We start from the raw sequence: 15116 nt of genomic DNA on the forward strand, positions 1-15116 counted from the left end.
CATTTTTGTGTTTCACTGCAGAAAAAGTACTCTTGTGGAGTTCAGTTGACCTTGTGCTCTCACAGTGTTCTCATTGATTTTTAACCTTTCCACTTCTTTATTAGGAGATATAAGAAATGACATTTATATTACATTGCTGTATGGAGATTTTGATAAATACAACAAAACAACTCAGAGAAACGTGGAAGTGATAATGTGTGTCTGTGATGAAGAAGGAAAAGCGATGCCAGTAAGTTATCTTTGTTCTGTATGGCGGGCATAGAAACATGAGTTACATGATAGAAGTAAGCTTTAAACTTCTTAGGAGTTTTATAAAATAGCACTGCACAGAACTTGCAGTTCCTTCACTTGTGTTACCTTGTGACTGCTAGGTTTTATGATGTTTAAAGTTACATATCTCTTAAAGTCCTATAAATGTCTTGCATAAAACTGTAATGAGAAATAATACTGAACGACCTATTTTAGCTGTGCCAAGGAACAAATGCTGATTCTGACAAGTACTGCATTCTTTCTCTAGAGTTTTTCTTGTGGAAATTCCCAGAGGAATGCAATTTGCACATTAAAATGCTAGAAGTACCATTTCTGCTACAAAACAAACCCTTGACTTGTGCCAGGAAGACAGTGTCTTCCCTTGAATGAAGTACATGGCCAGTAACTAAGTGGCAACAGAGAAGTGTGGACAATGTAGCAGGCAACATAAATGTTTAGTGTCTTTTTGTTTGTTGCCCTTTTCAGGTATTTTTGTTATCCTTTTTAGCCCAGTTTAGTGTTCAGGGAGATTTTTGGCCTTTCTTTTTCTGAGCTCTATACTGTTCACTGAACCAGTGCTGTGATCATGAGAGTGAAATCGTAATGACACTTCCTGAGATAACATAAAGCTGCAGTGACGCGTTGTGGTTCATGACTTCCTGAAGTATGTTTACAAACTACAATTAAATGCTTGCCCCAAAATTTAACTTTAAAGCTTGAATGCAGAAAATACTAAACCCACATAATACTCAGGGTCCACATAACAATTTGCAACCCTGATTACAAAACACTACCTGTAAATATGAAAACACCTAACCACACGACAGATTTCAACTCCATTGTGAAATAACATTAGCAGCTTCTGTTCTGTCTGTTCACAGATAATACGCTTAAAATAGAATCATAGAATGGTGAAGGTTGGAAGGGACCTGAATGATCATCAGGTCCCAACCTCCCTGCTGTGAGCAGGGACCTCCCACCAGACCAGGCTGCACAAGCCTCATCCAATCTGGCCTTGAACACCAGGGAGGGGGCAGCCACAACCTCCTTGGGCAACCTGTTCCAGCACCTTCCTGCCCTCATGGTGAAGAATTTCTTCCTGATGTCTAAAATAAATCTCCCCTCTTTTAATATTAAACCATTACCCCTTGTTCTATCACTGCACTCCCTGGTGAAAAGCCCCTCCCCATTTGCCTGTGGGCCCCTTCAGGTGCTGAAAAGTGCTCTGAGGTCTCCCTTATGTATGGTTCTACATGCTCAAATCATGCCTGCCCCATGAAATGGTATTTTTTCCAGTATTTCTGATTACCTGTGAGTCAAAACTGGTCCAAGTTTATTAAAGAGGAAACTGGTTGACACTCTTTAAGTATCAAATTAATTTCAGTTCAAGAGCTAGCACTAGAATTACTCTTAGAAGTAAATTGCCTTTTGTTTGAATTGAATATTAAAATCACATTAAAACAAGTATTAGTGCACAGACCTTGACAAATCTCCATTCAGGCAGATGAGACATACATTTCCAGAGTTAGATCACTCTGACCAGACTTCATAAATCATCTTCCTGTGTAGGCATCACACCCTCCTTGTCACAAGGCATCCTGATGTTTGAAGCAGACTTGTAAATTCACTGAATTTTCAGTATGAAATTTGTACCTTTGTAGTTGTGTAGCCTCTAGAGGCTTAGTCTCACCTGTGCTTCTTCCAGGCACTTATGTCTGATGCCTGGTGTCAGTGACCTTGCTGCTTCAGTCACCAGCATCAGCAGTTGCTCTGCATGTACAATCAGCTGCAATCCATGAGGAAAGGTGGTTGTAGGCCAGGTCTTCACAGATGGGCTGAAGGAACTGAAGTTCCCAGGTTGCAACAAATATAGAACTTGATCAAAATTTTGTGCACTAGTTCTGTAAGTCATTAGAAAGCATGAAATGCTAAATGTTGGGGGGGGGAAAAATAATGCAGGAGAACATGCTGTCAGTGCCTTTATAATGTTTAGTTTGTAAGTCACCTCTGGTAGGCAGCCAGGCCCTTCTAAGGTTGTTCTGGAATAAAGTGTTTTAAAGTAAATGGAGTTACATTAATTTGAGTTTGGTTCTTCTACTAATTGAGATGATGCCTTGGTTATTTAAGTTTGTCAGTTTGAGAAATTAAGCCTATGTTAATTGCCCAGCTCTTCTTCAAACCTGCCGTTTAACCCCTGTAAGCCACAATTTATGGTTAGGTCAAGTACAAAGAGGTTGGGTTTTTGTTTTGTTAGATTGGAAAGGCCTGGAAAAAGCAGTGTCTTCTTCTGTGTTAGTGCTTTTATCAGGATTTAATTTTTAAGGATGCTGTACCCGAATTCAAACCTACTTGCTAAAGACAGGTCTGGACGCTGCACGATGGGGGCCCGCCCTGCATCTGCAGCCACCACGGAGCGTCTCCAGCCTCCCCCGTCTCCTGTGCAAGGCCCTGGGGGGGAACCCCAGCCCGGGCGGGATGGAATTCACCTCAGCTGAGGCCTGAACCAGGCGCTCGGTGCCCCCCAGCCGTGCCCCCCCGCCCGGCTCCCGCAGGCTGCGGCCGCCGGGCCGCGCGTCCTCCCGGCGCGGGTCCCGCTCTGCGCTCCCGGCTGCGCTGAGCGCGGGAAGCGCGAGTGCGGGGCTGGCGGGGCCCTGAGGTGACACTGCGGGGCCCTGAGGTGACACTGCGGGGCCCTCGGCTGCCTTCGCTCAGGTCGTCACCTTCTGCAGCAGTTGTTCAGTCACTCATCGCTGCTTCTCCTTCTCTCCGCAAGAACGCTGTTTGCCTGGGAGCGGGGGACAAGCCCGTCACTGAGTATAGGTCGGTTCTTTACTATCAGGTCAAACAGCCACGTTGGATGGAAACACTGAAGGTATGGCATGGACGCCTTCCCCTTGCCTTTGGTTTTTTTTTCTTCCTCTTAATTTCTTGCTTCCTCATACACAGCTGCACTTTCTCTAAAAAAATGATTTGGTCCTGAATACAGCTGGAAGGATAGAGCCTTAGTCATGCATCACTTATTAGAGATGTATGATTATTGAGGCTTAAAATTTAGCCTGGAAAATTATGTTAAGGTTTTGTTTAACAAAACAAATGAGGTCATCTTAAATAACCCGATACATTCTGACATCGCTTATCACAAACAAAACAGAATCAAAACCAAAATACTTTGTTTATCAAAACCAAAATACTGCATTTTTTTCTAATGCAGTGAACCAATAGTAATAAGGAGCTTCAGTTGCACTATTAAAATAAAAAGCCCCCCAAACCAAACCAAATCACACATACCCTACCACAAAACCTAAAATTTTAGAGAAAAAAAACCCCACTGTCTAGAATTTCTTTAGAGATGTACCAATAGCTATCTTATCTAGCGTTAATGTCTGTGCAAAATGCCCAGAAGCTTCCAGAAGTAGTTCTTATCACAAGTTTCTTAGGCTTGTTAGCAAGCACGGGTTTTTTTAAGACTTGATTTTGTTAAAATTTGCCTACCTTCTTCACCTGTTGACTAAATGACTCAGCAAATTAGGTATATGATACGGGGAAATTTGATAGTGCAGAGGTGTTGCATAATTCTGTGTGGTTAACGGGGTAATTAGCAAGATTGCAGTATACTTATTTTCTAGCATACAAACACCTGTGTGCTTTAACTCACTGCAGTCTGTGTTTAATTTCCTTGGTGTGGCTAGACTTTGAGCTAAGTCTAATGATTTATTGCTATTACTTCTGCTATTATCACACAATAGTTTTAAATGGTTTGTGGAAAGACATTATGGAGCCAGTAGAAGTGGTGCTTATTTAATCTAAAATACGAGCACATTATAAGTGAGACCATTTTTGCCTCTGCCCTTTTGAACTCTATTGATCATTTTCTGATTTTACAAAAGGTGGCAGTGCCTATTGAAGACATGCAGAGGATACATCTGCGCTTCATGTTCAGACACAGGTCATCTCAAGAGTGTAAGTAGGGAGTTTTTTTACTTGAGTCAATTTCAGTTCCTTGATGCATGGCCAACTGAAAATATTTTGCTTTGCAGCTAAAGATAAAGGAGAAAAGAATTTTGCAATGGCCTATATAAGACTAATGAAGGAGGATGGAACAACTCTTCAAGATGGCATCCATGATTTGCTAGTTCTAAAGGTACTGGATCGATTTGTTCATGTTTTTTTCCCCACATGACACCTTTTTCCACACTGTTGATTTTGACTGCATTGCTTATTTTGATAAATTTCATTACTCTGTCAAAGGTAAGAATTTTTTATCAGTACCAAAAATCATGTTGCTTGTTCCATGGTCAGTAAACATTGCGCTCTGTTTTAATTAGAGAGGGATGTTATTTAAGCACAATGAGAACTAGTTACTTTTCCTACTATTATTACTGAAGTTTGTGCTTTTGGTCTTCTGTAGTATAGAGGAAGTAATTGTTAAAGCTCAGTACCTGGGTGCACACAATTATTCTTGCTTAAGGGAGGGGAATGTGTTTTTTTGATTTGTTTAGAGTCTTTGTCAGATGAATCATCAGGGAATGTAATATTTGGAATTCATGGTTTTTAAAACTGCTCTGTGTAGTTACTTGGGAACAAAAGTGCAAGTTTCAGGAATTGGATTTTGAGTGTGAAGAGTAGTTTTGTCTAGCCCTGACTTGACTTAGCAAGCATTTTGGGCTTTGTGAACTGAAGCAGGGTAGAGATGATTCAAGATTTGTTTTTTGTTGTTGCTTAATGTGGGATTTTGTTTAGGTTTCGTTTGTTGGTTTTTCCCTCCCTTGGAGAGCAGTGTCTAGCAGGAACTAAGAACCAGAAACCTGATCTAGTGGGAGGTGTCCCTGCCAATGGAAGGGGCTTAGATATAGATGATATTTAAGGTCCTTTCCAAGCCAAACCATTCTATGATTCTATGAAATCACTTCCAATGCATAGGAATTTTACTTTATTGTCTTAATGCTGTTTTCATTAAAGTAAACCAAGTTGTTTAGGTAGTCCAACAAAGATGAATGGCAGTGATTAGTTATTTATCTTCATTGGTATCAATATCAATAAATACTCAGACTAGAAGGAAAATGATTGCATCGTATGACTGTGCTGTTAATGTTAGTTACAAAATTCTATCTGATTCAGTCCTGCACCAACCCAGTAATTTTTTTTAAGGTAACAGCATAGATAAGAAATGCTAAACAGAGTTGACCTAGTTTATGTTTGGGAGAAATCGACAGATTTTTTGACATATGTTGGTGTATTCTAGTATTAAAAATAGTATTAGTAAGCTATAAGTGTGTTAAGCAATTTACATCTGGTCTTTCAAAATAAGTAACATGAAAACTGCTGAGTTTAAGCAGTGTAGTTCTTTTTCACTGCCTTCAGGCATTGAATCTTTTTGAGAAACTTTTGGATCAAATTTTCAAGCCTGTTCCCTGTTGTCTGTCTAATTTGTCTCAAAAAGGGTAAGTCAAGATTCTTTTCTGGTTCCCGAAATTCTAATAAGTAATTATTTGGCAAGCTTGATACAATCATAAATGTTAGTAATGCCATCTGTTTTGCTGCATAAGGGTTTTGATTTGAGTTTCTCTAGGTAAAATTTTATATTATGGTAAAATTTTAACCTTATACATTGTTTCATAGGAAGTAGGGACTGCACACCTATAGTCACAGAATCAGATGCAAACCCAAAACTTTACAAAATAATTCTAGATTATGGTTTTTGTAACTCATAGTTCGTTACTGTACCTTAAAACACATACCTTTACTATTTCAAAGCAGTGTTTTTCCTGCATGTTCATTGCAGCCTTTCTTGCTGACACTGAATCTTGGCTTACCTGTGAAAGCTTTGCTGGGACTCAGGGCTTCTTTATCATTTAGTGCATGCACTTAAGTCCATAGAAATACAGGTTTTTGCTTACTTTTGTAGAAAGTATAACATAAGTCTAATTCTAAATCCAGTGGTTTGAAATAAGCAGTAAATGATATGTTGTTTTTCAGGGGGACAGTAAAAGAATGGAGGATGCTAGTGTTTATTTGGCATTACCTTCTACACGTCAACACATGGAAAATAAAGGAGCAACCTTAGTCAGGAACTCAAGTAATGCAGGGGGGCTTTCAGTGAGCTCACGAGATGCATTTTATATTTCAACTCTTGTTTGTTCTACAAAGTTAACTCAGAATGGTAAGTAACCTCTAAATAGCCTGAAGTTTTCGAAAGATGTTTGCACAAATGATAATTACACCTTATACTGTTTGTCCATTTATCTCCTCTTAGTGGGTTTGCTAGGTCTTTTGAAGTGGCGTATGAAGCCAGAACTCCTTCAGGAGAACCTGGAGAAACTGAAGATTGTGGATGGAGAGGAAGTTGTGAAGGTGTGTCTTTCTATAATTACTCTATTTATTCTTCATGTCCCTTTATGTCATGGCAAACATGGCAGAAAAAAATGCTACATAGTTTCAAAATGTAGAAGGTAGAGAGTCAGTTGCAGTAAACACAGAAGCTGAAAGAAGCCTGTCAGTGATACTTTGTTTTATGAATGGCATTTCGTGTAATGCTTTTGTTACGGTTAGTTTGCACAGACACGGACCAAGCTCTTCATTAGAGGGAGCAAGTAAACACCTGAACAGGATTCTTAAGTGCTAATCTTTTTTTTTACTTGTTGCTCTGGTATTGGTTACTGTTAGGTGGTGGATTACTGGTCAAATTACCCTGCTTTCACTGGTAATTAATTTATTAGGATCGTTTTCTGCTTTCTATTGCTTTATTTTCCTGGAGATTTTGTGCATGAATGGATAATTAAATATCAAGACTATTATTTGGAGTTATTGTTGCTTTGATCAGGTGTTTATGTGTATGTCACAGGTAAAGATGAATTTTAAGCATGTACAGAAAAAAAAATATTTTAAACCTAGGTAGGATATGAAGGCAGTAACTAAAATATTTTCTACAGTCTCAGTTGGACTGTTTGCTTTTGTCTATCTCAAACATTATGGAGTTCTTTCTGTTTTCTTTACAGTTCATAATTTACACGTTAATATTTTTAAAAGTATATTGTGTACCCAGTGAGGTGCTTTGTTAATTTACTAAGTATAGTATGAATAAAAAGTTAATACTTTAGACATGGCAGACTCCAGTGTTCAGATAAGGAATTTATTAGAAGTGTTATTCTTTAAATGTAAGCATTAGATGCAGCTGGAGAGCAGAAGGAAAGAGACCTTGCAAGCAGATACAATTTAGTCAATGTTTTGGCTTTCAAGTCACTGGGAGACTTTACTTTGATTTAAACTAGGCTTTGAATCAGACCACAGAAGTATTAAGTGTTTTTTTAATCACTATGCATGTGAAAGTAGCAATGAAGTGGTATACGTATCACTAAGGAGCTAGGAATGCAATTTCAGATACTTATGTTACTTATGGAAAAGCTAAAAATACTGTGAGCTGAACATGTATTATTGATTACTTGTGTCTGGTGATGTAGATTCTTAAAGAAACTAGAGCTTGAAACCCCTGGTATTGTTTTCTTAATCTAAGTGATGTTTCAGTGAAGGCCTTGAAAATTTTAACTTCAGAGAAACCAGTAGTAGTTTCTGAAAAGTGATGTGTCATTGTTTGCCAGTGTCTCATTTCGTGTTGTTATATAGTTTCTTCAAGATACGCTTGATGCCCTGTTCAATATCATGATGGAACATTCCCACAGTAATGAATATGACATCCTTGTCTTTGATGCACTGGTAAGAATTGGCAAAAAATAATTTCATTAATCAAATAAAAGAGCCTGAGAATTTTGAATGACACAGCAAGTTGTGGTTTTTTTCAGGAAATTAGTTTTAAAATTTCTACAGAGCAGATAGAATATTACAATTTGAAAAGCCAACTGCTGTAAAAACTCTTAAATATTAGATTATCAAACATATTTCAGAAGACTTGTATTTAATTTTAAAATGTGACTTTATGCAGAAATGCTCATTATGTTCATGTCTATTTAGATATACATCATAGGACTCATTGCAGACCGTAAGTTTCAGCATTTTAATGCTGTATTGGAAGCGTACATCCAGCAGCATTTTAGTGCAACGCTGGCATACAAGTAAGTCTGCTTTCTCTTCTTTCTTGTTGGTTTTTTTTTTTTCTAAACCTTCACACTGAAGAAAGTAAAAATCCTGTTTATAACTTTTCTGATGTAATGAATGATGACTGTTGTTTTGAAATTGTTTGCTTGTCTAGAAACTAACCTGCCTATGAGAAACAAGTTATTATAAGCAGAGTTAATTGACAAATAGTATTTGATTTGGGATTGAATGATTCTTTGTCATTTATTTTTCTCATTTTTGGATTTTGCTATGTCTGAGTACTTCATCTGGATCCTGTCAAATTTGTCAGAAGATACTTAGCTGACCTTGTACACTTATATTCCTGGTCTTAATTTAAAGTGCCTAAAGTGAATACTTGAGGATGTCCTTAACCCTTTGATATAGATTTCCATATATTCACTCACAGTGAGAGAACTCATGGGGGAAAAATATTGTATGAGAACTGTCAAGTCCTCGGAAGCAGTTAGCAGTCTGCTGTTGCACCAGGAAGATTTCAGTGCAGTGAACTGGAATTTTGGTATTTGTTATGTAGCCTGCTCTGAAATGGAACATTGGTATTTGTTACATGGTCATGTTACTAGGCAAATTAACAGGATTCTGCTTTTTAAAAAATGTTATTTTTGTATTATTTTTTTATTATTATTTTGGGAGCTTCTGGATAATGCCCAGATGGCAAGACAGGGATTCATAGAAGAGAATAAAAGCTGTGGAAACAAGTTATACAGTAAATTTAATACTTAATTTAAAAAGGTTTTTGCAGTTGATGGAAAAAAATGCTTTGAATTATGAAGAAAGACAGCATCTTCACTTAGTGGTGATCTTGGAGAGGTGTTGTAACAGGATAAATAGTTTTGTTTGTTTGTTGTTGTTTTTTTTAACCTACCTCACGTCTTGTTCTGGCAGCTTAATGGGGTGGCAGGTAGAAACAGAACTTTAATTTGACTTAGAAAAAATAAATGGAAGACCTTAGCTGAAGGTTTGAAATATTTAAGGATCTTTTGTGGTGTCTTGTGCTGAATTTGCATCAGTTCCAACTCAACAGGAATGTCACACAGGTTGTGCATTAGTATGTGAGTTTGCTAGGGTTGAAAGACAGCAGTGCACAATCAATCCTTTTTCACATTGTAGGCAAGTTGTCATTAGCATTATTTGGCTCATAAAGCTCAAGTGCAAGCTGCATGCTCCTCTTTAATCCTCCTTCATGCAATACATATGTAATACATATATGTAATAACTTACATGGAATAAGTACATGTAATGTAATGCTTTGTGTTATTATGAAAGAAGACAAAGCTGGGTACAGAGCATTTAAGGACAGCCTTATTTGCTTAAAATATTTCTAAGACTTACCTGACTGGGAATTTCTGATGATTTAATCAGTGGCAGAGGCACAATTTTGTTTGGTTGTCCCCCAAATAGGGAATTTTCTTGGCATTGTTGGTTCCATGCATATTGTGAAAGATACACTCTTTTTCAAGAATCCTTTATGAGAAATAGTTATATGTGGCCCAGCTCATAACTGGGAAGGAATACTGTGTCCCAGACCCATTATGACCATATTATGATACGGTATTTTGGCCAAATTGTTAGATACTTAGTTGGGTAATGGTTAGTCATCCATTTGTACTTAGCTTTTATAGAATTTGGAGAGGACTTAACTGTGGCAGCTGAGGAACATTGAGAGGACTGCCCCTGCATACAAGTTGGATAATTTCATTGCAACTCAGCACAAAGTTGTGAATTCAGAGAAGCTATAAAAAGGAGTAAATGTGAACGCACAGTGGGCGTAGTACCCAGAAGGCTGAGAGGCTGAAAGCATTATTTTGATGCTGAAATGTGAGTTAGGCTAGTGCTGTGCTGCTATTAGTCTCTCTACTAGTTACACAGAGAGATAGATACATAAATAGGTATGTGTATACACATATTTTCTGTGCAATACCAAGTAGCTCTTGGAGCTATTATATGCATGTATGTTCCAAATATCAGTGATCACTTAGTAATGTTTTATTAGTCCAGTAGGTGAACTGGTAAGTTTCATCAACATGCAAAAGCTAGTTTGTTGTTGGAGGGGTTTTTTTGTTGTTTTGTTTTGCTTTAGATTGGTCTGTAGGTTTTGTTTTTTTTCAGGGTAGGGGATAGTAGTTTTCCATTTTTGTAGTGATTTAAGAAAAAACCCCACATTTTCCTTTTTATGGCTACGTTAGGATTAAGATTGTATCATCAATATTCGTTTAATGATTTAAGATGAAACTATAACTGTAAATTAAGGAACTTACTTTTAGCTGAGCTTTTGTACTTCATTAGGAGGTTGTCTGTTTAGCAAAAAATGACAGTTGGATACAAAGTTAGGAAGTCTTTAAATAAAATATTTTAAACAGATGTTGCTGTGTACCAGATGATTTTACTAGTGATATGCAATTAATTTATATAGTGGTGTTTAATCACTGCTTAATGTAGGTAGGCAGAAGTAACATTTTGTTACATTGTGCATGTGTATTACAAACTTCTGTGAAAGTGCGTCTGGGCTGGTGTACAGTTTTGCTGCTGTTTTGATATTTTAGATTGCTTTCTTGCTTGCATAGTTAATAACTTGATCCTCACATTTATACTGATAGAATTTGTGGAACATACATGCAGTATACTTTGTGTGTGCTTGACTAAGCAGAAATATTTATTTACAGTAGCCAAACAAGTCAGAGAAGCTAAGTTTTGAAAAGATAATTTTTAACATGCTATTTAATTTCAGGAAATTAATGACTGTTCTGAAGACTTACTTGGATACCTCCAGCCGAGGGGAGCAATGTGAACCTATCCTAAGAACTCTGAAAGCACTGGAATATGTTTTCAAGTTCATTGTTAGATCAAGGACATTATTTTCACAGTAAGTACCAAGGCTGTCAGTCCAATATCAGAAATAGAAGTATATCTGAGAAACAGCAAAAACTGATTCCAGAACAGAACTGTAGTTTTAATTTTTACGAAAAAACATAAAAGCTGGCAACTGTTCTACAGAACAGACATTGCTGAGATACTTTTTTGGAGAAGGTATCCTCAAAAATTTGCCTTCTCATTCACAGAGTAAATTCCAGAGACAGATTTAGTAATAGCAGCTGATTTCAAGGTGTGGTTATTCTTTTTGTCAGGTGGCTTGGCCTAAGAGCAATGGCTAGCCAAACATTGTGGCAGATGGCTTGAAACTGGATGCTTGTCCTTGAGGTCATGATGTTCAGGAGATGAGACTGTTCATAGAACAATGCAATTCTCAGTAGTCATGGTTCAGCTGAGTTGAGAGTTTCAGATCTCCAGTTAAGGAATTTATAGGGGAGATTCAACGGACTAGACATGTGTAGTTTAGCCAGACAGATGGGGCGTAATATTTACAAGTGGTGTTCAGGGTTAGGGAAAATGGAGATGGGGAGAATGAAGGACTCTTCACAGTTATTTTCCTATTGGTAAACTGGTCATGAGAAAAATAAGATATGAATAAAAAGGATTTATGTATTTTCTTCTGTGAGAAAATGTAGAACTTATGATTGAAGTGCTTCACTTTCAAGGGTTGAGATTAGCCTTCTTGGAGGCAAATACTTTGACATAATAGAGCTGAGACACATCTCTAGGTCATTCTCCCATTAATTTGATGAGCTGCTTGAGAAACTAAGATGCTTTGTTTGAAGGTAAGAGACATTACAAAGTGAAAATTTTGTAGGAAAGAGATGAATATTGACTTCTAATGTAAGACAAAATGGAAGACTTTTCCATCTTGTCAGGCAGATCTGTCAAAGATAACCAAGTTCTGTTTTCATTTGTGTTCATTCAGTCCTGTTGAAGATACATAGATGTAATGGAAGTGAACATTTTTTTTACTCCAGTTAGCTGAACTAAGGTTATGTCTTGCAGCTGTTTGTTCGGTGACTGTTTTGTAGAAAGGTCAGTATATGTTAGCCAAGGGTTTACATAATACAGAATTTGAAAACATGATATGTTTGCTTTCCTCCTTTCATTGACCTAAGGCTGTTTTCACTGGTGAGATTAATGTACACTGTTGGAATGAAGTTGTTTCCAAGGAAATTGTTACCAATCTTTAAAAATTTGCTTTAAGAACAAGGAATTTTAATGGAAATACAACACAGAAAACAGTGTCTAAATGGAAGCTAGATGATTCAGGATAAAGAATTATCCTTCTGCCTGGTCTAAGTTAGTGTTGGTGTAAAAACACGTTTAACACCTGTGATATGATGCTTCTGCCTCCCTCCTTGCCCTACAGGTTTAGTCAAGAAACCTTCAAATTTCCACTCGAATTAAAAAATAAGTCTTAGAAACAATTTACTTTTTCAGCAATGTTGTGTAGTCAATAAAAGCTGTATCAGTGTATTACCTAAGTGGCATTAATACATTTAGATTGAGACAGTCATACTGTTACAACTTAACAACTTAAATGTACTTAATTCCATTGAAAAATAATCTTACATAGACCCCATGTGCCGCAATCTCCAGTATATTTAAAAAAAACACACAAAAATGAAGCTATTAGAATACCATGTGAAAATAAATGACTGTTCTTATTATCAAAAATTGTTTGTAGAATCCTTATACATCTGTGTTTCTCTCATGCAACTTTTTGTGTAGCTATCACACCTCAGTAGGGATGTATCTCAAGTAGTATGCAACATGTATGTTGTATATACATATGTATAATTTTTTTCATCTCCAGATAATGTTTTGGGTCTTAGAGTTCCTTTCCAGTAACTGCTTTAAGTCTCAGTGACCAGCATTGACCTAAACAGTGCAGAAGCCACAGGCCTTGAATAGCTCTCTTAACAACTCAAGTTTAAACTTGAAAAGCACAAGGCTTTGTAATACATGACTTTCAAAACGGATTTTTTCTCTTCTGACAGCAAGGCATTACATCAGAGGTGCAGGATTTAGTTTACAGTATTCAACACACTTTTCAGGCTTCTCTTGTCACCTTGACATTTTCTTAGCTTGTTTTTCTTTGACTTTTGACAGCTATTTCAGGTAACTAATTGAGCATGTCACCAGTGTTTTTTACCATTTATGTAAGCAGTATTTAGTGTTAATAGTGTGAACAACACAGGAGAGAACCTGTAAGATTCAAACTTTAGGACAGGGAATGAGAAGTAATGGAGTGAGTTTAATGTAAATGCACATTTTAACTTTAAAGCATCAAGCACAGCCTTTTTTAAAAAAGCAGACTGGTTAATGAGGGCAGTAAATAAGCTGTTTGAAAAAGTGGCAGACAAAAGAAACAGTGATAATATGTGAAAATACCCTAGAGTATCTCAGTAGTGGAAAATTTTTTTTCCATATAAGCCACATTGAAAGTGGAATTACTTTTTAATAAGATGGAATGTGGGAGGTGTCATTCTTTAAAGGCTTAAATTTTTCAAAAATATGTTTATGTTGAGTTCCAACTAAAGAACTTATACACAGTGCAATGAAACATATAACCCTTTAGTGAGATGTTTTGGATCCACTGGCAAAATATATTTGCCAGGTCATGTTAAATCTGGTCAGCATAGGTCTAGGAAACTTTTTGTTTCTGAAAAGATAATCCAGTACATCTTTCAACAGGTTATATGAAGGCAAAGAACAAACAGAATTTGAAGAATCTATGAGGAGACTATTTGAATCCATCAACAACCTTATGAAAAGCCAACACAAAACTGCCATTTTGTTGCAGGTTGGTGTGTGCTTGGAAAAAAGTTGTTTTATTAAATGTGGCTTTGGTTTGTGGGCTTTTGTTTTAAATTGAGGAAAATACACTCTAGGGAAACTGATACTTTGTGTGATTTGTGTAATCTGCCTTTATTGGAAGACCAAGCTGTCTAATAAGATTTGAAGCCTAGATTGAAAAGATCAGAGGGTACGTTTATATAGTTCTGTGGAAGTAATGAGTAGATGAACTAAAACACAGATGCTGGCATCTTTCAAGGAATTAAAGGAAGTGAAACCTCCAGTAGGAGCTGAATGTTTGATTTTTTTGGTTTCTTCAGATACTGCTGAACAGGAATTCCTCAGTCTTAATTTGAAAATCAAACTTGATAGTATCAGCCGTTTGGAGGTGCATCATTAAAATAACTCCAAATAGGATCAGAGTTTGCCATTAATGTAAATATTAATCATTTTAACACTTTGGAATCTGATGTTTTAAGAAAACTAGAAAAAAGGCCCTATTAAGATAATTAGTATAAGATAATTGGTGTGTAGTTCTGCGTTAAAATAGAAAACTATCAAGGCTTCCTGTTTAGTAGGAAGCAGAAGATATTATTGGACAGCTGCAATATTGATGCTTCATACATACTTCATTATGAAATATATTTATTGGCCTTGACTTTTCCTCTGGTTTTGCAACACTGATTTCTCTCTTCCCGGACTCATTAATAAGTTTTTTTGGAGATGATAGGTGTAGTAGTACAAAGTTAACTTTGCACAGTAAGGGACAGGTACTGAGATGGTACTGCAAAACAGGACTCCGTAGGTGTTATACCTTGCACACCCAGAGAGGGAAGTTCACAGAGCCCATTGGAAAAACAGAGTATCAAAACAGCCTTGAACCTCTTACATTTGAAATTACCACTGATATGAATTCCAGTGGAATATATTTTGGTAGGATGAATTGAATGGGTTCAAGTGAATTACACTCTGAAGATATCAGAGGAGGAACTTTTGGGAGCCCTGAATAAAGTTAAAAGTAATTTGGTTTCCTGATATATTCAAACTGAAAATGAACTAGTTTACAGAGCTTTGTACTGTAAACTTTTAACGTTTTTAATCCT

The 15116-nt window shown here is 36.9% G+C and overlaps 1 protein-coding gene across 1 annotated transcript in view; it reads left to right on the top strand.

Annotated features, from left to right (window-relative positions):
• Positions 1 to 15116, top strand: part of DOCK2 (dedicator of cytokinesis 2) — a 148185-nt gene that overhangs the window by 22196 nt on the left and 110873 nt on the right. The window contains exons 14-23 of the mRNA XM_051631280.1: positions 105 to 229; positions 3023 to 3121; positions 4137 to 4209; positions 4287 to 4390; positions 6226 to 6409; positions 6503 to 6600; positions 7870 to 7959; positions 8215 to 8315; positions 11066 to 11200; positions 13912 to 14020. Of these exons, the coding sequence (XP_051487240.1) occupies positions 105 to 229; positions 3023 to 3121; positions 4137 to 4209; positions 4287 to 4390; positions 6226 to 6409; positions 6503 to 6600; positions 7870 to 7959; positions 8215 to 8315; positions 11066 to 11200; positions 13912 to 14020 (1118 nt within the window). The remainder of the gene's footprint in view (positions 1 to 104; positions 230 to 3022; positions 3122 to 4136; positions 4210 to 4286; positions 4391 to 6225; positions 6410 to 6502; positions 6601 to 7869; positions 7960 to 8214; positions 8316 to 11065; positions 11201 to 13911; positions 14021 to 15116) is intronic.

This window comes from Apus apus, chromosome 13 (assembly GCF_020740795.1).
Source record: "Apus apus isolate bApuApu2 chromosome 13, bApuApu2.pri.cur, whole genome shotgun sequence".
In the NCBI taxonomy this organism is placed as follows: domain Eukaryota; kingdom Metazoa; phylum Chordata; class Aves; order Apodiformes; family Apodidae; genus Apus; species Apus apus.